This window comes from Xenopus laevis, chromosome 3S (assembly GCF_017654675.1).
Source record: "Xenopus laevis strain J_2021 chromosome 3S, Xenopus_laevis_v10.1, whole genome shotgun sequence".
NCBI lineage: Eukaryota > Metazoa > Chordata > Amphibia > Anura > Pipidae > Xenopus > Xenopus laevis.
The window spans coordinates 64,481,067-64,508,924 of record NC_054376.1 but is presented as its reverse complement, the minus strand read 5'-3'; the positions used below and the strand labels follow the sequence as shown (position 1 = coordinate 64,508,924).

At 38.2% G+C, this 27,858-nt stretch overlaps 1 protein-coding gene across 3 annotated transcripts; it reads left to right on the top strand.

Moving 5' to 3' along the window:
• The first annotated feature begins 775 nt into the window (after positions 1-775).
• On the top strand, positions 776-27,160 carry LOC121402174 (protocadherin-15-like). 3 transcript variants are annotated; one of them, XM_041588437.1, is made up of 17 exons: positions 776-1,500; positions 4,431-4,543; positions 6,207-6,415; positions 6,729-6,788; positions 8,366-8,458; positions 10,592-10,678; positions 11,259-11,369; positions 15,988-16,158; positions 16,469-16,559; positions 16,832-16,938; positions 19,289-19,489; positions 20,233-20,364; positions 21,917-21,995; positions 22,535-22,728; positions 23,541-23,561; positions 25,116-25,302; positions 26,475-27,160. In XM_041588437.1, exons 2-17 carry the CDS (start codon positions 4,483-4,485, stop codon positions 26,861-26,863), a joined length of 2,193 nt encoding a protein of 730 aa, XP_041444371.1. In that variant the 5' UTR covers positions 776-1,500; positions 4,431-4,482; the 3' UTR covers positions 26,864-27,160. The 3 variants fall into 3 exon arrangements, with proteins under 3 accessions (XP_041444371.1, XP_041444370.1, XP_041444372.1); XM_041588436.1 differs by having other exon boundaries at positions 779-1,500; positions 25,116-25,353; XM_041588438.1 differs by lacking the exon at positions 8,366-8,458 and having other exon boundaries at positions 779-1,500; positions 25,116-25,353.
• The last annotated feature ends 698 nt before the right edge of the window (positions 27,161-27,858 follow it).

The following is a 27,858-nucleotide window of genomic DNA, read 5'->3' as shown; positions in this document are numbered from 1 at the left end:
TATCCACGAGCAAACGACTTCATTAAGCCCAACAGACCTTCGATTAGAAAGCAGACGTTTGTGGGGCACAGTATCAAACGCAAAATCTCCCCCACTCTCCAGTATCTTACTTACCTCATCATAAAACATACGTTTTGGGTTTAAATGAGTCCTCTGGACCAATGGTATTTTATAGATTAGGCAAAATACACATTACCATTTAAGTGAATGGTAGTATCAGAGAAAAAAGAGAAAGAAAGGACAGAGAGAAAGAAAGGGAAAAAGGCACATTACAGAAATATGAGAATTCTATCATTAGTGTTTTTATTATAGAGCCAGAGGTTAGCAACCTGGCCTGTCCAAAGTAATGCTCAAATATATCAATTTAGCTAACCAAACCATGGCCAGTATGGAAGCAAAAAACTACACACCATTTGAATGATATCATATCAACACAGAAAAATAGATAAATATGGAATTATCTCAAAAAAGCAATAGAACAATAACCATAGACAGACTCAGGTTTCCCGCATATCAACCCAACCTTATTAGTATTATGACAAAGTCCGGGGTATAGGAAATTAGTTCATTCAGTCCAGAGGGGCTAATGGTCCAGAGTCTATGTATCCATTTCAGTTCTTGTTGGAGTAAAAGTCTCTCATGGTAGCCTCCTCTTGGGGGTTTTGGAATGTGATCTATGATCATGCATCTTAGGCTGGGCAGGCTATGTTGGTAATGAAGACAATCTTCAGCTACTGGAGTATCTGCTTTGCCTGTAGCCAGAGCTCCTGGTATGGCAGAGCAATGTTTTGTCATTCTGTCCCTAAAGTTAGTGGAGGCTTTTCTAATATACATAAGTCCACAAGGGAATGAAGTAGATGATATGGTCGGTGGTGCAGGTACCGAGTAGAAAGGGAGTCTATAAATACGCTGGACAGTGACCCTAATATCATCATTCGACCAGCTAACAAAGGAGGGGCTATCATAATAAAGAAATATTCAGGATCGTGGTATTAAAACAACTTACAGACAGTAAAGTCTATAGGAAACTTGACAGTGACCCAAAATCTCTATTTAAAAGAAGGATACATTTGACTTTATCTACTGCCTTGAAGCAGGTACACATTTCAGAAAATTCTTTTTTTTGGACAAAATACTCATATCATGCACTGGAACACATTTTTAGATGCAGATTTTTCCATTCAACATTTTAAGTAGTTCCATTGTTTGCTTCTTCTCTTTAACCTACCTTACATGTTGTACGTACACCTGCCTATTTCTCCCTCCTCCTCCCCAGTAGTTGCTTGCCTCAGCCTCCTCTCTGGGTATTACTTTAAGCCCTCTGAGCTTTGTATCTCCCGTCTGTTAACTCTGTCTAGAGTGCAAGTGTTGTGTGCCTGTATGACCCTCCTTGCCAGATTATGGAACTCACTGAAGAATAACCTGGGCACATTATGCTAAGAGAACCCCCCTGGTACATATTTCACCAAGATTATCGCGTTTTGCAGCCTGATGAGTAAGGTAAGGACACACATGGCTAATTTTCTCTACTTAATGTTAATAGTTTCTCTTCACAGATCAGTTTAGAAGGTTGTAATCAGGGTTGATTATTCTGCAAGTGGAGATGCATTCAACATTATTGCAAAATGTAATTTTAGTTGTGTGTGGTCCTCCTTGCAAATATCTTACCTAATAGGGCTAAATGGCAAAGAGCAAAAGCATTCTGCACTTAAAATTTGGCATTAAATTTGTTTACATGCAGAATATTTTGTATTAATACATTTTATATTATTATTTATTTATATTACATTTTACATTTTATTCATATATTTAGGTTTTTACACCATTAAGAACTATGAAGGTTTTAAGGAGGGTTAGTAACTGAGAAGAAAGTAAATCTGCCCTGTAGGATGCATGGAGAAAAAGTGAATAAGGAACTATGACGATGCGCAAAGCCCCTAAACTTAGCTTCTCTTATACCAAACAAAAAAATCATTCTCTTGTGTCCTCAGGATTTGATGGTGTCTTCATCCTTCCAAATTCTGTTTGATGTCCCCCACACCTCACTGTTTCTCTGCAATCTTCTTTTCTTCCCATTGCTATACATCTAATCTGCTTTTCATCCTTGCTCTTATCTCCATAACTAGATATTATTATGCCTGTAAATCAGTGGCACTTTGTTTTAAATACAAATAAAAAATAAAACCATGCTGTATTTACACACTATGGATACTAGGTTTGTATCACACTCAAACGGCCAATCATTTATCACATGTTCAATGCTGTCCTAGAGATTATGTTATCAAACTCACAGGATGCCCGTGGTTCATGCTCAGTCACTAGACAAGGGAGGGTGACAGGTCTACAGCTCACAGCATGATAATCTCTTGGATAATAAATCATTATTGACAGCATCAATCTGTAGGCAACCGTTCAGGGATTATCACACACAAATATACCCAGGAGCCTGGGCTGGGCATGTGTATCCTAATTTATAGGAAAGTACACTTGTGGGCAGTTATATTAAGCTTTAGCATTTATCAGCTGCCCAATTTCTACATTGAAGAATATTAAAGAGAGATTAGTTTGTTGCCTTTAATTAAGGGGACCATCTATTACTGAAAGAGAGCAGAAAATGAAATTAGGTTATACTTTAAAATGAAATGCATGGGGCATTAGCACCTACAGCTGTTGTGAGCACATGTATGTGATAAAGGGAAATCTGGAGCAGAGGTGAATGCATGTGATACCAGGAGAAAGTAATGTATTAAACCTACATTATACTGATTGCAATAATTTCCAAAAAACAAACAACAAACCTTTTTAGAACTTTATAAAAGGCCACTGTCCCTAAAATAATCCTCGCTTAGCTATTGTTCCAGGGGTAAACAGAGCAGCAAATGAGCACTCACTCTAATTATCATCCTCCCCTAAACTCCCATAAATTCAAAATTCGACCAATTGAAATTAATTTAAAAAATCTAATTTTTCAAACTCGGATGAATTAAACTTGATTCAAGCTTTTTCTCAGAAAAAAACTTGAATGTCAGGAAGGCTGCAAACAACTCCAACTTGATTCCTGGACGTCTCCCATTGACTTAAACAGCAATTCGGCAGGTTTTAGGTGGCTTATAGTTGAATTTGAGTTCTTAAATGGCCAGGTATGATAAATCTCGAAAATTTATTTCAAATTTTTTAAAAAACTCGAATCAAATTTATATAACTCCCTAGTTGAATTTGACAGTTTTGACCATAAAAAAATTCGAAAATTCGAATTTGAATTTTCAATTCGACCCTTGATAAATCTGCCCCTAAATGTCTGGTCAGCCATGCACTCACTTTCAACGCATTAAGTCATTAAGGATTTAAACGTTTTACTATGCATATACTGTAAGTTTTGCCTGAAACTTGCATTGCCAATACCAAAGTAAAACAATATCTGAATACTGAATGTTTCATACATTATGGAAAAAAGGTTTGGCTGCACACGCTCTTGTCCTTAGTATTCTAAATTGAGCTTTTAGCTCATCATACTATCATGGAGTTTGTACGTTATGTACAGTTTTTGTGGGTGTCCCTTATATTTCATAGCATAGAAAGGCTCCTCTGTGGAGTTAGTAAGTACACCTTTTTGTGAACTTAATGCTGTCACTTTTCTCCCAGTAAACTGTGAGCTTATTAGTGTAGTTAGAATGTAGCTGGTGCACTGCTTATGGGAACCACTCTGATCTGCATCACTTTCAGGCAGGCCCGGACTGGCAATCTATGGGTTCGGGCAAATGCCAGAGGGGCTGCTATAAGGTCCCATAGAAAGTCAGTATTTAGTGGGCTGGTGGGGGCTGTTTGGGCCTCTATGTGGGCTGATTGGGCCTCTGTGTACCTGAAATGCCAGGGCCTATTTTAATTCTCAGTCCGGACCTGGTTTCAAGCAGGATAAAATATAAATTTCATCAAGCATCCCTGGCACCCATAGTAATTCAAAGAATTTGTTGCCATGTGCCTTCCTAATGAAACTAACATTAGGAGCAGAAAAAACATAATACATTAAGATGTGCAGTGTATGCTTAGGTTTGTAGCAGAGATTTTTCAAACTTTCTTAATATCATGGAAATTAATTTCTCTAAAGAATAAACAATATTTGGAGATTTAGACACTCTGTAAGTGCTTATATTATGGCATTGTTCTCCTAGCTGATCTATTGCATAAACGTTAGTATAGGCAATGCTATTTATACAGGGTACAAGGTAATCATGCCTGTATCTCTGCATAAAACTCGTAATGTTAAAGAGCTATTGTTAGTGGCATTTAATACTACACCTAGGTGGTAAGGTTTATGAATATGTGTGTAAGAGCAATCTAGCCATTGTGTATAATAATATTATTTCTCCATTAAAATCAGTAAACCTAGTTACGGTATCAATTGATTTGATTTATCTCCTTTCTTCCTGCAGGATTTTATATATTTCATTCATTTGTTGCACTGGGCATCAGAGCACCATCGCCATGCCTCCTCCTTTGGAGATCTTGTTGCTAGTGCTCAGTTTTTATGTCCAGATGACCTCAGGTACGGCTAAGAAATTAATTAAGCTGCAACCCCATATTACTGGTGCTTATTCATTCAACAGCACAAGGAACTACATATGCATTCTGTTTGAAATTGTTCATACAGGGGTGCCTAACTTCCTGCCTGACCAGCCTGTACAGTTTTACATTTTCTCCATATTAAATGGTCAGTATTAGTGATGGGTGAATTTGTCCCATTTCGCTTCGGCAAAAACTTTGCGAATGTCCAGCGAAATTCGCTAGCGTTAAAATCAGTGGGCGTCCGAATAATGTTGATGCGCAACGGTTTTGACTATTCCGACACGCATTCATAATTTTTTAATGAAATTTTCACGCCAGTTTCGCAAATTTGTTCGCCGACGGCAAAACCGCCCATCACTAGTCAGTATATCCTATTTTTCAACATTAATTTATTGAATGAGTATACTATGTTGAGTATACTTTTTGACTATAGTTTTAATTAAGAAATATTTATGGGTTTTGTTACACCTTGCACTAAACAGGGCAAAATATAAGAATTTAAGTAAATTCACATTCTGCTAAACTACAGGGGGCTGCTCAGTAGACGACTTTGTTGTGATTGTGCCATTGTACAAATGCAGTATAATGTGACTTTACTTTTCATTTCAGAGCTTGCTCTGTTTAGATGAAGAACTAAACGCATACATATTATTTATAACAATAGGCAACAATTATATTCAGTCCTAATCATTGCACTAATGTTGAAAAGGGGAGTATACTGACCCTTTAAAGGCATATGATTTAGATTAATTTAAGCAATTTCAATTTAAATCAATAACTTGCAACTTCATGTATTATCAGTATAGAGAAAAGCAAACTGGTCCTGGGAGAAATATAAATGCTTGGATTGTCACAGCAGTGTGTGAGTTGTCAGTTAATACAATCCTATCACAGCTATGGAAAGTCAGCAAAGGTGATGAATGGAGTAAAAGTAAAAAGAAATGCAAGGTCGGAAGGGAATGAATGTTGCAACAGATGTAGCCAGAGATGATGAACATGGAAGTGGTGTTGAGATATTCCTGTAAAAGTCAACTGTGGTGCTCAGCTAACAGGACTGCACTGGTCTGCAGGATCACTGACATTGTTACTTTTTCATGATAGACCTTTGATGTAAAAACAAAACAATTATTTTTATATAGAGATAGAACTAATATCTTTTATTATGAGTATTCGCCCAGCCAGGGATTTAAAAATTTTTTCATATGCAAACAATATATGGTGGAGACCTAAAGGTCTTGTCTGCAGCACAGATCGGATTCTGATTGTTCAGAGAATACAAAATAACCTATGAAGAAATTACTATTTTTGGTAAGAGTTGATGCAAGTAAATATTAATTATATAGTCTAAATTTCAAGGCCATTACATTTTATTAAGACAAAGTATGAACATTTTTTAGGAAGACTGCCTTATTTTTAAATGAAGATGTATCATGAACATTCTGGAAGTGATTTTTTGTAGAGGTTTACTTTAATGCCATTTATGTTATTTAGTTCTGATAATATTCTGATTTGCCATATTGTTAAAATATTTCAGTAGTATTCCTGTAATTCCCAATTTTTATTTATTAACAATACTTGGGTGGCTGTGTCTCATAAATAATAAAGAATGATCCATTATAATTTTCTACTATTTCTAATCCCAGGTGATCAGTGCTCAGGTGGTGGCAACATCTTCAGAGAAATCCATGAGAACAGCCCAAGTGGAACATTTGTGGCCAACCTCAGTGTGTTTGGTGACCCTGTAACTAGCACAGTGAAGTTCTGTTTGAGTGGTACAGACGCTGACTGGTTCTATTTAGATGGAAAAAATATCTGGCTCAATGTGTCCTCTGGAAAAACATTGGACAGGGAGGTAAGGTAGTATGGGCCATTGTTCACTATCTGACAGGATCATTTCTGGTTTTAGCAGGAGTTAGAAAAGTGTTTGTTCATAGTAAGGGACAAACTGACCAGCAAATAAAGTCTGTCAGCTGTAGCAGATGATGTGTTTTTGGTGAAAAACAGAAAGTTTTTTGTCACACTGGTGGTATAGAGAGTAAGAGATGTGTTTACTATGAAGCTGTTTTCAGATTTTAGAAATATAAGAACAAGACACTTTTTCTGGCCTAACATTGGAAATATATTCTATTTGTAACTATTGTGTGTTATGCTTTCATTTGTTGCAGGCATTGAATTCCTCAGTCCTCTTGGTCACTTTAACCTGTTCAGAAGAAGGATTTCCAGCGGTAATACATTTTTACATATATGATATACAGTTAATATGTATGACAATATACATGTCTTAAAGGAACAGTAACATCAAAAAATGAAAGTGTTTTAAAGGAATTGTTCAGTGTAAAAATAAAAACTGTGTAAATAGATAGGCTGTGCAAAATAAAAAATGTTTCTAATATAGTTAGTTAGCCAAAAATGTAATGTATAAAGGCTGGAGTGATTTGATGTATAACATGTCAGTCAGACACTACTTCCTGCTTTTCATCTCTCTTGGTTTACACTGAAGTGGTTACCCTGGCTACCAGGCAGTAACCAATCAGAGACTTGAGGGGGGCCACATGGGTCATATCTGTTGCTTTTGAATCTGAGCTGAATGCTGAGGATCAATTGCAAACTCAATGAACAAAAATGTACCATGTGGCCCCCCTTCAAGTCGCTGACTAACTCAGAGTTATAGAGCTGAAAAGCAGGAAGTTGGATTCTGGCTGTTTTATTAGACATCTGTTCACTCCAGCCTTTATACATTACATTTTTGGCTAACTAACTATATTAGAAACATTTTTTATTTTGCACAGCCTATCTATTTACCCAGTTTTTATTTTCACACTGAACTATTCCTGTAAAGTAATAACATTATAATGCAGTGTTGCCCTGCACTGGTAAAACTGCTGACTACTATTGTTTATATAAATATGCTGCTGTGTAGCAATGGGGGCAGCCATTCAAAAGAGAAAAGGCTCAGGTTACACAACAGACAGCAGATAAGCTCTGTAGAACACAATGGTGTTGTCTGTTATGCACTATTTAACTTGTGCTATATAGCTTTTTTTCAATTTCCACTGTTGCTACACAGCAGCTTGTTATAGTAGTGTTTCTGAAGCTAACACTACATTAGTTTTACCAGTGCAGGGCAATACTACATGATATTTTCATTACTTTAAAACAATTTCATTTTTTGGTGTTACTGTTCCTTTAAGTGAAGAGTTGTATAAATGGTATGTCCCTAAATGTTATAGCATGTGTCTGGCCTTTTGCATCTTTCTCCACCAGCCTATGTTCCCTCTAAGCCAGTGGTTACAGTACAGTTAGGCTACAGGACAGTGAAGGTGAAATTTAGGAGTAATGGCTATGTAATAGCTAGAAGGTCCATTAGGGTATGGTTTGGGAAAAACACTTTTTTGCTGTCCTAGATATACTTGGGGCTATGGCTAGATTGTTGATAAGCTGAGGATTTCTGAACCTTGTTATGCCTAAGATTGTCCCTCCAGGGCCAAGAGTCATGAATCAAAAAAACAACTTCTTCTCCAAGCTTATAACTCACAATTGCCATGGAACCATCTACCATACTGTGAACATATTTTCCAAACATTGAACACTTAAGATCATTTAGAACAACAACCCGTTATGATTATAGGGAACATTGGCTTGGAGTCCCTCGAGTATGGGTTTCTTCTACAGTGCTCTAGTTTCATCCATTTTTATATGTTTTCTTGTTGAGGTAGCAAAGACTGCCCTGTTAATGTGAATTTGGTAGCTGTGGACTTGAATTTCTGGGTTACATAGTCAATGTTCAGTCTTATCTCTCCAGGTTCATTATAGAATTATTGTCCAAGTTCTCAACCAGAATGACAATATACCAACTTTTTTAGAGGAGTCAGTAGCTGCTCAGAACATCAGTGAAGTAAGTTCCATGATGATTAGTCTGCTGCCATTCCTTTGTAAGGTTAATGCATTTTAGCAGATGTTTGAATTTGTCTTTGTTTTTGGGCTCCATGGTATAAAATACTGGATGTTACTTGCTCACAATTTAAAAAGTGTTTCATTACATATATTTGTATAATCTTCCATTGTCAAATTACTTTTTTTAACAGTCTTTTGTGTCTGATGTTCCACACATTAATTGCTTGTCAGTTTGTGACAATACTGTTCTGGTGGAGTCATACAATTGCTGACATATATAGTCATAGCAGACATGGCAACTCATTGTAGCCCTGATAAAGATCAAAACACCTGTCCCTGAAAAGCTATATGCATATAGACTAGTGTGTAATCTATATTTATTTTGCAGATTTGTGTTATAGTGCCTTACAACATACCTAGAATAATTAAACTATAGGTGTTCAGTTGCATTACTGCATCCAGGCTAGGTGCATTGATCCCCAGAAGGCACAGCCATTCACCTTAGAACCGACAGCTAGATTAAAGAGCACACATAGGAAGATTTACTGTTTACTGAATCTATTGCAGGTCTATACAGGCCCTCTCTTTTATCCTAACCCACCTAGAATACTACTTACCTACTTTATTAGACACAGATGCTTCTGAATGTCATGGGGATGGATTCACATGTTTTTTTTATAAGGGACTGTGTACTGAAACAAAGTACACATATCTCACTAACATAGACTTTACTTAAGGGCAAATTCCCTAACCAGCGAAAATTCGCCAGTGACAGCTTCGCAGCCATCGCAACACTTTGGCAGGAGTAAATTCGCTAGGACAACGCTAATTCACTAAAGTGCGAAGTTACGTCCAGGGCGCCGAACGCTGGTGAATTTTTGCTAGCATTACTTCAGCAATCAAAGCGAAGATGCGCTAGTATTCCCTAATTTGCATACGGTGGGAAATGATAAAGTTGGTTTTTTTTGGGACTTAGAAAAATTTTGCACTAAAAATTGAGGAAGTCCTATGCACTCCATTGCACTTTGCCTGGTCTGAGCTGGTGAAGTAAACTCTGGGAAAGAGGTAACGTTCAGTAAAATCCGCATCTTAGTGAACTTGCAGAGTTACGTCCATTCGCCATTCGTCGTTAGAGTGCGAAGACACTGCGAAGTCCCTGCGGGCAGTAACGCTAGCGTTAGCCACTTCGCCCTTTAGGGAATCTGCCCCAAGCCTTAAAATCACTCCTGCCGATAGTGTCAACCTTTGTTTTTTAAAAGACTGCTATAGGAGGTTGGTTTATAAAATAATTGAAAAAAGCTAAAGCAAAGCTCTCTAACTTTGGATACACCTCTGAATAGGGATACATGTGATATCTTTTTAAGCAGGATATTTATCAATGGGTGAAAATTGGAACTCACCATTTGATAAATATGTTTCAAAAAATCCCATAGCAATGAAAAGAACGTGGGCGAGTTCTCTTTATTAAAATCTGAACTCACATTTTGATAAATCTGCCCCTTGAATATTGTTATGCCACAGACTATAATATTTATTTATTCAAAGGCCTGCACCTCTGTACTCCTCCTGTTCCTGGGCATTTATATCATGAGAGTCAAAGGGCCATGAATATTCTACATACTGTATTTAAATGTATAGCTAATATAATATATTCTACAAAACTTTACAAAATTGTATGTTCAGGTTTCTATGCAGACCCAGCAGAACCATTAGATCAGGGGTGTCCAAACTTCTGGCTTCCCTGGGTCACATTGGAAAAATAAAAATTGTCTGGGGCCACACATGAAATACACAAACACTTTTGATTTGTAAAAGTAAAGAAAATACACAGAAAAGAACTACAATACCAGTTGGATAACATGATGGAGCTATACACTGGAATATGGGACACTTGGATATTAAATAGACGTATTATTAAATTATTATGACGTTTCCTCTGGAACTGAATGGACCACATTCATATCCATCCTGGGCCGCATGTGGCCCTCAGTCCGCAGGTTGGACACCCCTGCATTAGATTATCATGTGTCCTGGGGGCCAATCATTGTTTGCACCAATTTCTCTGCTTCACTTCCTTTCCAATTAGCAACCAAACTCTGTTATGTTTCATCAGTGTGCATGTTTCTCTTCCCAGCTAACTGAGGTTGACTCGGTTGTATTCACAGCTCAGGCCATGGACTTAGATGGTGATATCCTTATGTATGTCATAGACCAGACCACAGTAAGTTTCTATTCATTGGAAGATAGATTACTTTCCTGTTTGCCTGTCCAGTACCATGGTGAATATACTGTATGTTCAATAAGAAGTGCAGAGCAAATATTCATTTGTTTCTGTCTGCCTGTAAACCCATGTACCATCTGTTTTAGTGAAGGGAATGGGGCACATAGTGTTGCACAATATTGTACTATATTGGCTATATGAACTTGATTTTACTACAAATGTTTGGAAACTCTTATGTACCTGGTTAATTCTAAGGAGCGGGCCACAGTCTGCATAATTTTATTGATTAGTATGTGAATTGATTTATTGGTTACATTGTGTGTGTGCCAAGGTAAACTAAATTATCATCAGTAAAATGCCAGCAACTCATCATTTAAGCAACTTTCAGACATAGGTATTGCAGAGCAAGAGGCAACTGATGTGTGTATTCAGGGTGCATAATTGGTTGGTATGTTTCTTTAAGAAGGCAGGGAAATAAATAAAATAATTGGTTGCATATGCACATAGAAAAACTTTCAGAGACATTGAGATTGTCCCTTAAAAACCAATCTCTTGATATCAGATTCCTTTGGTTTTCCAGGGTGACTTCAAATATTTCCACATGGATCTGCCAAGCAATGGGAAGGTACTTCTGTCTCGGCCTCTGGACTATGAAAGTAAACAGGAGCTGGAGGTTGTTATCCATGCTGTGGTGAGAAAGCTCTTTTTGTTCTAACCTAATGCCTGTGTGCCATTGAGCTTTTGTGCTGAGCCAGTCTTTTCGAGGTGACCAGCCATTGTATAGCCATTGTACCAGAAGTTTATCTGTATCCACTGTCTGCTTTTACTGCCCTTGTTAAGCCTTGATAGAGCCGTCACTTGAACTGTAGGCACAGGAGTAATCTGAGAGATTCCAGAGAGTTCCGGAGAGTTAGTACACCAATATAAACATTAAACAACTGAAGATAGAAAGCAATTGGGAATAGCAGTGGCATTAGCCTCACTTTACACATTACTCTGCTGACCTGTGTAATTAAGCAGTCTTTGCAGTCAAGAGAGGGATATGGCGGGATTATAGCAGCTTCTCACTCACTCCTATTAGTGCCTTATTTTAGTATATACATTACCATAATCCAGGATCTTGCAATGTTTTGGTGTTGTGGTTACATATGATCTTTAAAATCAGGCTTTATGTTTAGGATTAGGCCTTAGATTTAGGATTACTGTAGCATCCAAGAGGTATAACAGCACTACTATGGTTAAGAAATGTCCAGACATGTCCCCAGAAGTTTATCATCTTTCTTTGTTAAATTTCGGGTTGATTTATTGAAACTTTCAGTGAAAACCCTACTGGTCCCGCCCATCTATTCCACCTCCTGCTGCCTCCTTTTCCAGGCTGTACAGGGGAGCTAGCAGAACACTGCACTGTAGAATCTGAACCAATCAGCAGTTAGGCTGACCTGATAGGGAACTGAAGTATGTCTTTGCTTTTTGTGAATACAGGGCTGTGATTGGCTATTCCCCTCCTACTGTGCTTTTGGCAGGGACCATTAGTACACTCCCACCTCTCCTTTGAATCACTGTAGCAGATCTATAGGAAGCTCCAATAAAGGGGGACATTTCAAAGATAATGATCATTTTTTGCCCATAATGAAACCATACATTATTCATTATTGCCTACAAGATAAGAGTCGATTTAACTTATACTATATGTCTCCTTTAAACTTGCAGTTTGTTTGCTTCCTTTACTGAAGTAACCTCACTTTCTTTTAATTAATTTTCTAATTAATACACCTTTACGTGTATGAACAGCTTTTATGAATGAGGTGGCTACTATGAGCAGGGGAGTGTATCTATAATGAGTGCTACGATAAGCTATCTTGACATCAGCGGTTTTCTTTCGTTTTTCATTTATGAAGGACCTCAGATTAAGGACACTTTTATCCTTTAAGTGGTCTAAATAGTAAGCTGCAATAGAGTCTCAACAGATATGTAGATTCTTTCAAACTAAAGCTGGCCATAGACGTGCAGATTTTATTCTTTGTTTCAGTCTGCTGTTCTATTTCTTTTTTTTTTTCAACCATATTTTTATTGGTTTTAAATCACAATACATGACAGCATAAGACAAAACATGCCTCAGGATGATAATGCAAAGGATACAAAAGCGAGTCCCAATGTTACAATCTGTGACAAATAGCAAAAGATACACAGTGCAATAGTTACATCCCCATAAATAGATGTCATCAAGGACGGGGAGCAGCACGTGCCCACGAACCTCCAATAGAACCCCAGATATGCAAGACACACAAAAATAATATATACATGGAAACTACGCTTTTACACAATGAGCAAATATGCAAAAGACAAGAAAAGAAAAGAACCCCATACCGTAGGCGCAGGGAGACACCACACCCCATTCACAAGAATCCATGGTTTACCGTGGAATTTGGTCATGATAAGAATCCCAAAGATACCAGTCCTCCAGAAAGGACATTGAGTTATCATGTAACAGAGCGGTTAAGTATTCCATTCTCCATATTTGCTGTATTTTGTTCACTAAAGCTAATGTAGTCGGAGCCGTTTGCACCTTCCAATGAGCTGCAATTACTGCTGTTCTATTTCTAAACATTCAGATTAAATAAAATAGGAAAAGCAACAAATCAGACAATGTTCTGCCCATTAATTTACAGGCAACAATTGTACAAAAGTCATGTCCGACAAATAGTAGTGACAGTCACACATTGATATGTCAGATATATGCAGAGATTTTATTGGTAGTTGACAGTATTTGAGTAACTTTTACAGTTAGTAAAGTAAGAGTTACTAGTAAATCTTACAGTTTCTAAACTCTAGAGATGTGCATTCAGGGAGTAGATATAATTTATACAGCAGTTTTGGAATAGAATTTAAGAGATATTTTGTCAGGAGCAAAAGTGGTTAATATGGTTGATAATCCGATACATTGCCAGTAATCTTACTTTTCTGTAAGCACTTCTAATAGCATTTCTCATAACCTATAAGCCTAACAAGTGTCCCTAAATGGTCATGGCACTGGAAGCGTGAGGATAAGTCTTCCCTTTATCCTCTTTCATCTCTTATCTTTTAGCCTAATTATACGTTACACTACTTCTAGCTGCAGTGAACATGAAAACATGAGGGGAAATGTGGTCAGTCTGTCCCTCCATGCTTTACATGTCGAGAAGGCTTATACTTTAGCTGTGGATCATTTTCTCAAACTGACATTTAGGAATGTTAGCCCTTTATTAGTGAAAACCGAACAGAACATTATGCCCCTAAAGATGGTCCTTCTCTTTTTAAAGACAGCGGGGATCACTTACAGCAGCGGGAAAGCATCAATATCTTATACTAATAGGGAAAAACACACCATTACACTGTACAGGTTTAGGATCCATTATCAGGAAATCCATTATCCAGAAAGTTCCCCAAATACAGAATTGCTGTCTCCCGTTGACTCCATTTTATCCAAGCAATCCAAATTTTTAAAAATTATTTACTTTATTTCTGTAATAATATAACAGTACATGTATTTGACCTGTTATCCAGAATGCTTGGGACCTGATGTTTGCTGGATAATGGATTTTTCAATAATTTGGATCATCATACCTTAAGTCAACTAGAAAATCATGTAAACATTGAATAAACCAAATAAGCTGATTTTGCTTCCAATAAGGACTAATTATATCTTAGTTTGGATCAAGTACAAGCTACTGTTTTATTATTACACAGAAAAGGGAAATCATTTTTAAAAATGTACATTATTTGCTTAAAATGAGGTCTATGGGAGACGACCTTCTGTAATTCAGAGCTTTCTAGATAATGGGTTTCCAGATAATGAATCCCATACCTGTACCTTGTACATGCTCCATACTAATGAATCCTTATTGGAAGCAAAACCAACTTTTCGGGTTTATTTAATCTTATTATGATTTTCTAGTAGACTTAAGGAAAGATCCATTATCGAGAAAACACTAGGTCCCGAGCATTCTGGATAACAGTTTACATACCTTTATTAACATATTCATACATTGTAATGCCATCATCATGCCAGAAACAAGAAGGTGGCAATTTGCTGTCAAGCTGCTCAACCCTCAACATTTGTTTCTAGTAACAATCAAGTGTCATTGGGAAGTCCCAGTCATTACAATATATGTATATATATATTTCACTCTGTGCACAGTTGCACACCATATACTGGGTGCGGCAGCAACAAAAACATATAAAAATTAATAAAGCTGCAGCATTCTCATGATTTGAAAAATAGCAAAAAAGATTGATCTAAACAGAAAATACAGTACATGCAGAATACTCAAGATTTTGGTCCTATACAGGGACCTTCATCAGGTGTTGTAAACAAGTAACAAACAGAGCTGGGGTGCCCAAAAGGTATATCAGGATCTACCAGTAGACCTTCAGTTGGTGATCAGTAGATCTCAAGACACTGTCATCAAACAGCTTGTCTAAATTACCCTTCTGTTTTATTCTTTTTAATCCGATATTTAGTTTTGTTTTAAATATAGTAGTGAAAATTCTCTTATAAATTAATATAATATGTAAGTAATATTTTCCATGGAACAGAATGCTAACAAGTTAAGACATCATCAGGAAAGTAAGTGTAACCAGTTAACTAGAGAAAGATCAGAGAAACTGCAATAGGGAGTAGTATACTGACCATTGTCTATTATATAGAGGCCCTGTCCTATTGTGTATGTCATAGCTAGTGCCTGTATGTTTCAGAGAATAGAGAATCCTATGCTGCACTGTTGTATGCCACTGGCATATCTAGTACAACAAAACCATCGCCCAAGGAGAACAGAGGTGGATTTTCACTTGCACACTGAGCTTCCATGCGTACCAATAGGTGCATGCCCTTGCCAGGCAATGCAATATCCACAAAGGTGACTAGACAGTTAGCCATTGTGTCCTGAAGCACAATCTCCAGTGGTGCCATTGCCCAAATAGGAATTTTGTGGCAGTGCCCACATCTTCTGAGCCTTGGTGTGGCTAGGGGTGACCATCTTATAGCACTATTACCTCCAGATGCTGACTGTGTGTCTGCCATATTTTTAGGCACACAATGGAGTCACCTTTGTGGATATCACGTTGCCTGGAAAGGCCAGAAAATTACATAGTGCTGTAAAATAATTTAACAAGGCTTACAGAATAATATATATAATACTGAAAGCTATCATTAATAAAAAGTACTTTTTATACGGTAAATATTCAAATTCCATAAAGTTTTTACATAGGATATAGTGTATAGTTTTCTTAGCAATGGGTTACATGACAATTCATTGTTTTGTCTGCCACAGGAAATAAGTACCCGAGAGCGCTATGGTACCTCTGCAAGGGTACGGATAACTGTGCTAGATGGAGATGACCAATACCCTTATTTCCTTCCATGCATCTATATGCCACATGATGGTCTCAATGTCTGCGTGAGCCCAACTTACCGGGCAAATATTACAGTAGGGATGGAGCAGGTAAGTGTTCCAGGGCTACTTATCCTTACTTTATAGGAAAGGTTCCTAAACAGCGAGGATCATCCTAGGAAGGTGGATTCTAAAGAAGTTAAGGGGGCCCAAACGGAAGGCAGCTAGATCAGTTAATGCATCTGAAACCTTATTGTGAGCTAAGGGTGAGCCTTGTCAACCATATAATTCTGAAAAACATTGGTCTGTAGTACATTGGAACTAGACATCATGCTGGGATGTAAACAATAAAGTGACTCACAAGGATGCCTTCATATAAATAGCAATTTCCCATGTGTTGTGTCTCCATTTGCATTGACAGACAGTGCCCCTTGTGTTCTCCCCTGGGCCTATTATTGCAGAGGATGGTGACAGAGGAATATTAGCTCCAATAGTCTACTCCTTTCTATCAGGTAAGCAAAAAAGAAATAATTATACAATATTTGACATATAAAAACTGTCTGGTTTTCCATATACTTCGCATAGGAAAGTATTTAAATGTCTGACTGACCCCATAAGGCTAATATCTCACATGAGGGCTCATTTACAAAGGTATTTGCATCCATACATGGAATGTTAGACAAAACATGAAAATCTACTTGCACCCCTGACATTTATGCATATGTTCCAATATCAGTTATGATACCGTTTATTATACCTGTTTTTTCCTTTTAATTATATGCAGGCTCTGACAGTGAAATGTTCCATATAGACAATGTTACAGGCTCCATCTCTCTAACTCATCCTGTGGAGATCAGCAGTAGTTTGTCTATCCTTGTTCTGAAGGTGATGGTGAGTGCTTTCCTAGGACAAGCACATAAAAACTAGAGAAGACACAGCTATGACTTAGTCAAGTGCACACATGCCAGCTCACACAGAATGGGTCAATAATTTCAGTGCAGTGAGCAAAATGCAGTTTTGAGTGCAATTGTATTTTTTCCCATAATGCAGCACTTTAGCAGAATTACAGTGTTGACGCAATTGCACCTAATGTGTCAAAATTGCACCTGCACTTCACTGCAAATCAGACGCAATTGTGCAGAATATTTTTGAAATCCAGTTGGCGTAATTTCTGCCATTTGGAGTGTAAGTAACACCTGCACCCTATTATTATAGCGCAACTTCACTGAGGCGATTGACACAAACCAATGTGGGATCCCTAAAGCTACCTCCTGGTTTGGTGGGGGCAGTTGCTACAAGGTTGGCCATTATCAATAAGCACAACTGCACTCAATTTGGAACAGGAGCTGGGAAGGACTGATTGACGCAAATCGAAACTATACGAAAATGAGAAGACCCTTTGATGCAAGTACCTTTAATGAATGGGGGTTCTGTGCAGAACTAACTGCAGGGAAATTTTCGTGATTTCAATTGAGGTAGTGGACGTAAATGTCTCTCTTTGCCCACTCAGTCACTCACAGCAACAGCCTAGTGTAATTGTTCTTCAAATCCGCACTAGAATTTTGCTATGCATCAAGATTGACCCATGTGTCACACTGTCCCTGCATCAAGATCCAAACATCCAATGTGCTGCTTTGCAAGTTTTAGTCAGACGAAGCCTTCGCTATATCTGGTGCACCATCTGGCCCTTCAAACATGAACCTGTTTCTCTCATCATTACTTGTGGGAGCTTAAGATAGACATATTGGACATGGTTGAACCCAATACGAGCAGGAAATGATCAGCATGTAATATTAGGGTGACTTATAAACATTTATTTTTTATTATTGGGAGTTTACAGTTCAGTGGGGTGTTAGATCTCAGCCCTGCTGCACAGCAGAATGCACATAGAGCAGAATGGTGTTTAAAGGGATAATAACATCAAAAAACAAAAGTGTTTTAAATGACAATATAATGTAGTGTTGCCCTGCACTGGTACAACTGGTGTGTTTGCTTTAGAAACTCTACTATAGTTGATATAAACAAGCTGCTGTGTAGCCATGGGGGCAGCCATTCAAAGCTGGAAAAGGGGAAAAGGAGAAAAGGCACATGATACACAGCAGATAACAGATAAAAGCTATAGCATACAATGGGGTTCTACACAGTTTATCTGTTATCTACTGTATATCCTGTGCTTGAATTGCTGCCCCCATGACTACACAGCAGCTCGCTTCTATAAACTATAATTGTGTTTCTGACGCAAACACATCAGTTGTACCAGTGCATTATATTGGCATTCCTTTAAAACACTTTCATTTTTAGATGTTACTGTTCCTTAAAACTGCTTAAAATATCAAAGCATTTTCTGCCAAATGGACAAATCTATTTGCTTTGATAAATGTGGCAATGTTTATCTCTTTCCAGACTATAATAGAGAAAATAACACAAAATGCTCCCTGATTATGTCTGTTTATATTACATGTTTAAATTGATCTTAGTCACAAAGACATTGAAAATGATCACTGTGAAGGTAGTGAGCGGCAGGGAATGTGTGCTTATTAAAGGGATCCTGTCATCGGAAAACATGTTTTTTTCTAAACACATCAGTTAATAGTGCTACTCCAGCAGAATTCTGCACTGAAATCCATTTCTTAAAAGAGCAAACAGATTTTTTTTTATTCAATTTTGAAATCTGACATGGGGCTAGACATTTTGTCAATTTCCCAGCTGCCCCCAGTCATGTGACTTGTGCCTGCACTTTAGGAGAGAAATGCTTTCTGGCAGGCTGCTGTTTTTCCTTCTCAATGCAACTGAATGTGTCTCAGTGGGACATGAGTTTTTACTATTGAGTGTTGTTCTTAGATCTACCAGGCAGCTGTTATCTTGTGATAGGGAGCTGCTATCTGGTTACCTTCCCATTGTTCTTTAGCTGCTGGGGGGAAAACGGAGGGGGTTGATATCACTAACTTGCAGTACAGCAGTAAAGAGTGGCTGAAGTTTATCAGAGCCCAAGTCACATGACTTGGGGCTGCTGGGAAATTGACAATATGTCTAGCCCCATGTCAGATGTCAAAATTGAATATAAAAAAAATCTGTTTGCTCTTTTGAGAAATGGATTTCAGTGCAGAATTCTGCTGGAGCAGCACTATTAACTGATTCCCAATTTTTCCCATGACAGTATCCCTTTAAGTTAATGCGTAATAAGTTTTTCTACCTGCTCTTTCTGCAAATATCTTTCTCTGACTGATCTTTATTTTTGTAGGCCTCTCAAGTTGGCGATCCCAGGAAGTATGCAATAGCTGAGGTGGAGATAAGAGTTATGGCAACTAACCATCATGCACCATTCTTTGGCTCTACTGAGTATCAGGCCTTTGTGCAGGAGGATCCTAGTCCGGCAGCCCTTGTGAGAACATACAGTGGCAAACTGCTCTCACTCCTGCCTTCTGATGGAGACTTTCATAATGTAAGAGAGAGAAAAATCTCCTGATACTAACACAATCCTCATCCTCAGTTAGTCATAAGTTTTTCCTGTCTCTTATTACAACCTTACAACTCAGAGGCTCGTGTACTGACATTAGAGCTAATTGTTCTAATAGAAAACAATCAGCCGTACGTTTTAATGAAATCAACGGCCTGATTGGTTGCTCTGAGCAATTGCATTTGTGGCTATAGAGCACATAGTAAACTAATGCTATATCTTCTATTTTCTAATTATTCTGTTTACAAAACAGTCTGCCTTCTTTTATTTTAAGCACATTGTTGCTTCTCTCCAAAAAGACAAAAGGCTTAAACCTACTAGCATGGCTACTCACTGGCACTGCTGTAGGTTTGCAGTCACTGAAATAAGATATGGGCTTATTATGTGATTTATAATGTGATTTATATATTTGTTACTCAGCAGTAATAATGGTTACCACACAGTAAAACAATATCTTCATTTCATATTTAACAGTGTATTGTCTAAATCCTTTCTCCCTGCATGATATTTACATAAAAGCATATGGATTTGGATAAACACTTCCACCCCATTAAACAAAATGTTTGTGAATTGCTTGATCATTCTGACCCTTAATCTGCAATCAAAGCAGCATTTGTGAGACTCAGAGCATGGACCTAAGGTTTCATGTCTAGCTACATCCATTTGTTTTTGCTCATTTCATACATTGCTCTTTTTTCTCTTCAGTTTATTTGTCTTGCTGGTTTCAGGGCACCAATCCCCACATTCGACTTAGTCTGAACTCCTTGTCTAATAACAGTCAGCTTTTCCAGATCACACAGAGTGGTCTACTGATTGCTAGAACAAACCAACTACAGCCAACAAAAAGGTATTTGCTGCAGGTAAGAGCCTCTGAAAAGCAAGACCTACAACAGGTGGAGCAAATAAGGCTTAAATACATTTCCATTTTTTTTACCATTATCCCCAAATTTAAGTTTAACATTTAAAGGGGCAGATTCACTAAGGGTCGAATTTCGAAGTTAAAAATACTTCGAAATTCGACCCTCGAATTGAAATCCTTCGACTTCGAATATCGAAGTCGAAGGATTTAGCGCTAAACGTTCGATCGAACGATCGAAGGATTTTTCGTTCGATCGAACGATTAAATCCTTCGAATCGAACGATTCGAAGGATTTTAATCAAACGATCGAATGAATATCCTTCGATCAAAAAAAGTTTAGCAAGCCTATGGGGACCTAGGCTAACATTGACTTCGGTAGGTTTTATCTGCCGAAGTAGGGGGTCGAAGTTTTTTTTAAAGGGAAAGTACTTCGACTATCGAATGGTCGAATAGTCGAACGATTTTTACTTCGAATCGTTCGATTTCGTTCGAATTCGAACGAATTTAACCAATTCGATGGTCGAAGTACCCAAAAAATACTTCGAAATTCGAATTTTTTTCATTCGAATCCTTCACTCGAAGTTAGTGAATCTGCCCCTAAATGTTCGCGTCTCTAGTGTCTTAGTCTGGCAGCTCAGTGATCCAGGAGCATTCTGGACTGTTACAATTTGCTCTATTTATACTGCATTTCTCAGCAGTATATGTGGAATATAAACATATTGTATCAATTAGAACAGCTGCCTTTAATGAAACTTCAATATTAGAAAAACACAAATAGAAAATAGAAAGTAAATGGAAAAAGTCTTTATTCCTGGTGAACAATCTGACACCGAAAAAAAGTGTTTGAAGGTAAACAACCCCTTTAAGACCATAAGTGACTATTATCATAATTGCCAGGGTTGTATAAGGGCTTGCCACTGTCAGGTGGCCAAGTTCATTGGAATTTTGGCTTTTTGCAGCCCCTGGTAACTTACAGGGAACTGCCACCTGAGGCAAGTTTCTCAACTCATCATATGGCAGCAGCACCCCTGATAATTGTTTAAACAATTCATAGTTAAATAGTTTAAATGGGATGGACAAAGGCCAAAATCTATCAAGTTCAACCCCTCCAAATGAAACCCAGCACACATGCATACACACTCACACCAACCCCTCCATACACTTACATTATATATATATATATATATATATATATATATATATAACCTGAATCACCTTGCACTCTAAACCAGTCTTCCATGAACGTGGGTGCTGGGTCAAAATATTTATGTAAAGTTCAAGAGGACCCACACACCTTGGTTAGTGAACCAAAAATTTCTTTATTTTTCAAACTTGTGCATCCAAGTTTGAAAAATAAAGAAATTTTTGGTTCACTAACCAAGGTGTGCGGGTCCTCTTGAACTTTATATATATATATATATATATATATATATATATATATATATATATATATATATATATATATATATGCACTATAAGTACAGTTAGTTTCCATGTAGGTATTGGTTTGCTGTCCATATATCTATATATATTTTCTTCTGCCTTGGTGGTAGGTTATTGCAAGAGATGAAGAATCAGGAGAAGCTGCAAACTGTTCAGTGGTTGTGAATGTCTTGGCTTATGGTCAGTCAGGTATGATAACAAGCCAGAGTGTTTTTCATTATTGTATGTCACTCACATGCATGATCTTCCAAATTCCTTTAATATTTATTCTGCTTAAAAGATTATGGTAGTGGATGTCTAATTAATCAGTTTCACAAAAAACGCAGTTTCACAAAAAAAAACGCATGTACAATGCAACTGTTCTGATATCACCGTTTTGGTGTGTGAAGTGAGACGCACAGTGCAACAATATCAATACCCAGGCAAAAGTTCTGCCTGAATGAACACTAGCAGACATGCTCTTACACTCATGGGAAACACTTTAGTTAACATTTTTTATCACATTAACTTTTTTTTATCACATTGACACTTCCCTTTAGATTGTCTCCTTTACAATTTTGATCACTACCCTGTAAATGTTGAGTTACCTATTAGTTCTCAGATCCTGTGTTGTTACTTTCACCTGATAAAGTTATAGCTATGATACTGTAACTGTCTTTTTAAGGTCCCTAAATGTCTTTTCCAGAGTTGCTTAATAAAACTTCCCATCTGTCTAATTATGTTTCCAGCTCCTCTGGATCCATCAGAACCACGACTTATGTTCACTGTGCCAGACCTCCCCATTGTTGCAGGTGGACTAGGTGCTCTTGTGATCTTATTTGGGATCCTGCTGTTCTTTTTGATTTGGACTCTGAGGGGTCACCGGCAGCAGCAACACAGGAGGAGCCGTACCTCATTAGTAACTGAGAAGCACCCAAGTGTGGTAGGCTGGTAACTTTTCCCTCAAATAAAGAATGATAATTATAATGTACTACTTGTACTTCCATGAAATACTTTCCAAAAATTGTCATACTACATCACCTCCATACATCAGTTATAATCCCATATCCGCATTACACCCCTATTATTATATATCCTTATTTCCTCCACACAGACACACACACAATTTGCATGTACCATCACATGAACTACCACTTGCCCACACTGCATGCCATCTAATTCCTATTCCCCACCATTACAGTGGCTTCTATTTCATCTGAAACAGTCTTCTATCTCTACTAACTTCTCCTGCTTTTACTCATTACCTCTCAAAATGCCTTTGTACTCCTACCAAATGTGCAGTCTTTTACAATGATAAAATTCTGTGTTTAGGTGGATTATTTTAGATGATCCAGGTGAATATCTCAGTGCAGTCGGTCATTTTTGTTTTTACATATACTGCTTGCAACACGGTTTTCTGCTCTGTTTTCATTTGCATCTCTTCTTTCCTAAATGTCATAGATCATCTATATTTCATTTTTTTCAGTTTTTCCTTTGTTATCCTGTACAAAATTTGTCCAAAATTCATATATTTTCTCAAACTTAAATATATGATAAAGGGTTTGGATTTGGTTTGCTATTCAACAGAATCTTTTGTGGAGGGTCAGCATTCAGTGCATCCCTAGCCAGCGGTACTATTTCTAATCTTTATGAGGGATCTCCTAAATTTGCCTTAGATTTCACCTTTAGACAAAGGCCCCTGCATTATCTGCTGTGTTCATGTCTTCTTTTCTTTCTTTTTTGATGGTCTGAAAGAGCTTGCAGTGGTTCCACACGGTGAGTTGTCACAGTACTATATGAGGAGCAATAAGCTGTAGAGTCCTAGTACAGTACAAGTTGCTTTTAGTTACGGAAAATAAACATTAAATAGAGTAACAATTATATTTGGGATGTTTATGAATCAAAACAAATTATCTATATCAAGTCACACCATTTGTGAACAATATGATTGTCCAAAGCATTAATGACAAAAAGACATTGAAAAAAACATTTGTGGTCAGGGCCCCACATTAAAAAATATTGGTGGCTAGGGCCCCCCCCACACGTTATAAGAAAATTGGTGGACAGGGCCCCCCTTAAACGTCCATGTAAAAAAACGTGCCCCACCAAACAACAGGGACCACAAAGGGTTACCTTTAGGGGGCCCTGCCATGTTACACTTACTTCATTAGTGTGGCCCACCTGCTGTCAGTTAGCTGCCAACTACAGAAGGGAGGAGGGGAGCACAGGTGGCTGCATCTTCTTCCAGTGACAGCATTTTCTTCCCTTATTGGTCACAGAATTTCAAATCCTGGTAAAGCTGCATGGTGATTGGATGAGCTGGAGGGAAATTCAAACCTCAGCTATCCAATCCCTGAGCAGCTCAACTGGGACTTAAACTCAATGACCAAAAAGGTAAAGTAATGGACAGAAGATACCTCCCCTTGTGCTCCCGCCCTGCATTCCCGAGGTCAGCAGCTCTCAGAAAGCAGAGGCCCGGTTAATCAAGAAAGTGTGGCGTGGCCGGGCCCCCTACAACTCTCCCGCCTGTCCCCCCCTGATGGCTGCCCTGGGTTTAATGGATACTTATGGGCAGATTTATCAACGGTCGAATTTCGAATTTATGTGAATTTTTTTTACTCGAATTAAATTAAATTCAAATATACTCACAACTCGAGTTATTAAAGAAAAAATTCAAATGTTTTATATTCGATCAAATAGTCCCGACCTAAAAGTTCGAAACAAGTTTTGAATGTCAGGAAGGCAATTAACATATTCAAATGGTTCAAGGGACCACTGCCATTGACTTGTAAATGGACTCAGCAGTAGTGATATGTGGGCCGGCCCGATACCCGTGGGTCGGTTGGGTTCGGTCTGACACCGCACCCCACTTTGCCGGTATCAAGCTCTTATTCCTGCTCTCCCTGGCCGCCACCTTCAACTGCCAGCTTCTGACTTTATAGCCACGTGTCCCCTGGCCCCTTTGTGACATCTTTGGTGGGGTGGGACGGAGTGGGTCTATAAACGGAAGCCAGAATAAGAATTTTAAGTAAACAATATGCAAAAAGCATGTTCAGCACAAGCCCCATACTGTCCCTTTAACCTTTTTTGTCTAAATGAAACCTGCCTAATTGTTAGTTTATCCAAAAAAGGCAAATAACTCCACCAGAAGCCACTCCAATTTGCTGCAGAGGGGGAAAACAAACAAACAAAGTCCCTGGTATACCCTGCAGTTCTTTGGTGTTGGTATTCCACTAACTGTAAATAGCACTTATGCCACAGCCCTACATTAGTGTGCACAAATTCTTCTCTTCTAGTTGATTCTGGAAAATCATCATATCATCGTTACAGGCAGAAGAACAAGGATACCAAAATGCAGCATACATGGAGAGTCCAGGAGAGGAAAATAGTAGCCAAGAGAGAACCCCTGTGCACCTCCCCACTGGGAAAACCACTAAGAAGGAGCCAAGCACAGCAGATGGTCATCCAGCTAAACAGCAGCAGAAGAAGGCACCAGCAGTGGCTGTGATTTCCCCTGGTAACCAGTGTGTAGAAAGATCCCCATTCAAAAATGGCAAGGACAAGGAAGGCAGGTTTTGCAAAGATCTCACAATTCATAATCTCCATGCTTTAACCAGGATGACTGCTCCCATGCCATCAGATTGGCTCTAGGCGCAGACATAGAAGAGCACCCATGTGCAGGGGTGGATTCTCAGCCTCCGTTTATCTGCAGGACAAAAATGGGCAGTAACCCATAGCCACCAATCAGCAGGTAGCATTTACTGGTCACCGGTTTAAAAGCAAGCATCTTGGTTGCTATGGGTTACTGCTCCTGGGCAAACTTAGTGCCTTTTATAACATTAGGGGGTAAATGTGCTACGACATGTATAGCATAGCGCCAGACATGTGGCCATACATGCTTTTCAAAGGATCGACCCCTTTTTTTTTTTTAAGTGGAAGCAATCAGGGATACATACAGGTGGTGGTGTGGATGGTGGCAACAATGTTGTCAAATATATATAACGTTTAACCCACATTCTTTAAAGTACACTGAGTTGCCTACAATTTCTCTAAAGCAACATTGCATTACCAAATGTATCCCTCATTTATTTTTGAGACATTTTTCAGTAAAAGCACTATTTTGTGGCTTTATATTGCAAAGCTAGTTGATCAGCATGAGGCTTAAGTTCATTTTGGGGGCACTATTTGCAGTGAGCCAACATTTCTACTTGGCAATCCAGTTCAAAGCAAACAGGCCTCTTGTGTTTGTTTACTTTTAGTAGGGGAACTCATCCACTATTTTGGATCTGGCTGAACCCCCGAATCCTTTGTGAAAGATTTGTCCGAATACCGACCTGAATTTGCATATGCAATTTAGGGGTGGGAATTGGCTTTTTTTTTAACTTCCAAAAAGTCACGCAATTTCCCTCCCTGACCCTCATTTGCATATGCAAATATGCAAATTAGGCTTCAGATTCGGTTTGGCCGGGCAGAAGGATTCGGCCGATTCCTGGATTTGATGCATTCCTAATTTTTAGGCATAATATTACTGAATATTATATTAAGTATAATTGTACATAATGACTGAGTAGAGTGTTGGAGCCTGATATAAAATAAGCAGTATTTTGTATAAAATATTACAAGGGGCAAAATACAGCAATAATGCATTAACATTGTGGCCTTCATATTATTATGTTTTCTTTCCTCTAGCGGATACTTTAAATGCCATTCCACATACACACCTTGATGGAGAAAAAGATCTACATTCAGGAAAAGTGGGGATTACTCAAGCTCTGGTTTCCAATGAACAGGAGGAGAACCATCCACTCAAGTCACGGCCAGCAGAAAGTTACATCTTCCACCCTTCATCTGCGCAACCCTCAAACCCTGCTGCCAGTAAGCAAACTGCAGAAAAACAAGATGGTGCAGTGCTATGGCCAGATCCCCCAGTTCTCTCCAGGTTGCCTGTAGTTGAGGAAGTGAATGAAGAGGCAGTGGAGACTGAGGGAGATCAGACAGAACAGCACCCTCCAATGGGAAGTGAGATCATTACACCAGCTTCGCTCATGCAGCTTCCGGAGGACTCAATTGAATGTTAATCCCCTCATGCCTACTCACATTCTGCAAATCCATTAAATTTGTCTTCCAGTAAATTAAAAATTGTAATCTTTGCTACCCGGAGATTTTTAATTGGACTAAATCATTCAATGAAAAACTTTCACATAAAGCTCATACAGGAAATGGGGCAACGGACTAATTTTATTCAAATATTCCAAAAAATGATAATCTGTAAATTCTTGCCAATTCATTAGGATGAAGTAGAGGGACTGGGTCGCCACTTCATGTTATGCATAATGTCTGTCCATTTGATTGTTAATAAAACAAAAATTTCTCGATGACAGTTTTTATGACCCTTGTGTATTTGGCCTGGTACATGGTTTATGTAAAATGTAAACATTTAGGTAGTGGGTGTTTGTTAACATTGCAGTGTTTTTTTTATTTCTGTGTTGAAAGACCTAACTCTTTGTGCCAAGAGTCAGTGGTTTTCATTTTATGAAACTATTTCTAAACAATGCTTGAGACGAAAAGTGGCACAAAACTGCTACAGTCATCTGACCCTCAACTAAACAGAGGAGTGAGAGGTGAATTTGAATCACATCCATATTCAATATTCGGCATGCCTTTGGCTGCAGCCAGGGAAGCAAAGTTAAAAAATAAATTATTAGCTTTGCACCTTGTCTGCAGTTTAGTAAACAAGTTGTAAATATTTTCAGCAAAATCAGGACACACAAGAATCGCATTGATGTGTTTTCACTCCTTTTTATTAGGTATGTCATTTATTTTACAATTGATTTAAGCATTTGAATGGAAGCAATGTTTATAGTGTTAGTATTGTCAACATTTGTGTCTCTACAAGGAGATAAGTATAAATCAGGGGTCACTAACCCATTTTACCAGTAAACCACATTCATTTATGCAACCAAAGTTTGCCTCCAGGCCAGGAATTCAAAAATAAACAGCTGCTTTGAAACCACTGGGAGCAACATCCAAGGGGTTGGAGCCACTGGTTGGCTACCACTGGTATAAATTAACA

What these genes read in the sequence shown, in the direction of transcription:
- LOC121402174 (XM_041588436.1), top strand. Translation starts at nt 4,483, where the DNA reads ATGCCTCCTCCTTTGGAGATCTTGTTGCTAGTGCTCAGTTTTTATGTC. An exon ending in GCTTGCAGTGGTTCCACACG is followed by an intron (nt 23,562 to 25,115) that starts GTGAGTTGTCAC and finishes TCATCGTTACAG; the next exon opens with GCAGAAGAACAAGGATACCA. An exon ending in AAATGGCAAGGACAAGGAAG is followed by an intron (nt 25,354 to 26,474) that starts GCAGGTTTTGCA and finishes TCTTTCCTCTAG; the next exon opens with CGGATACTTTAAATGCCATT.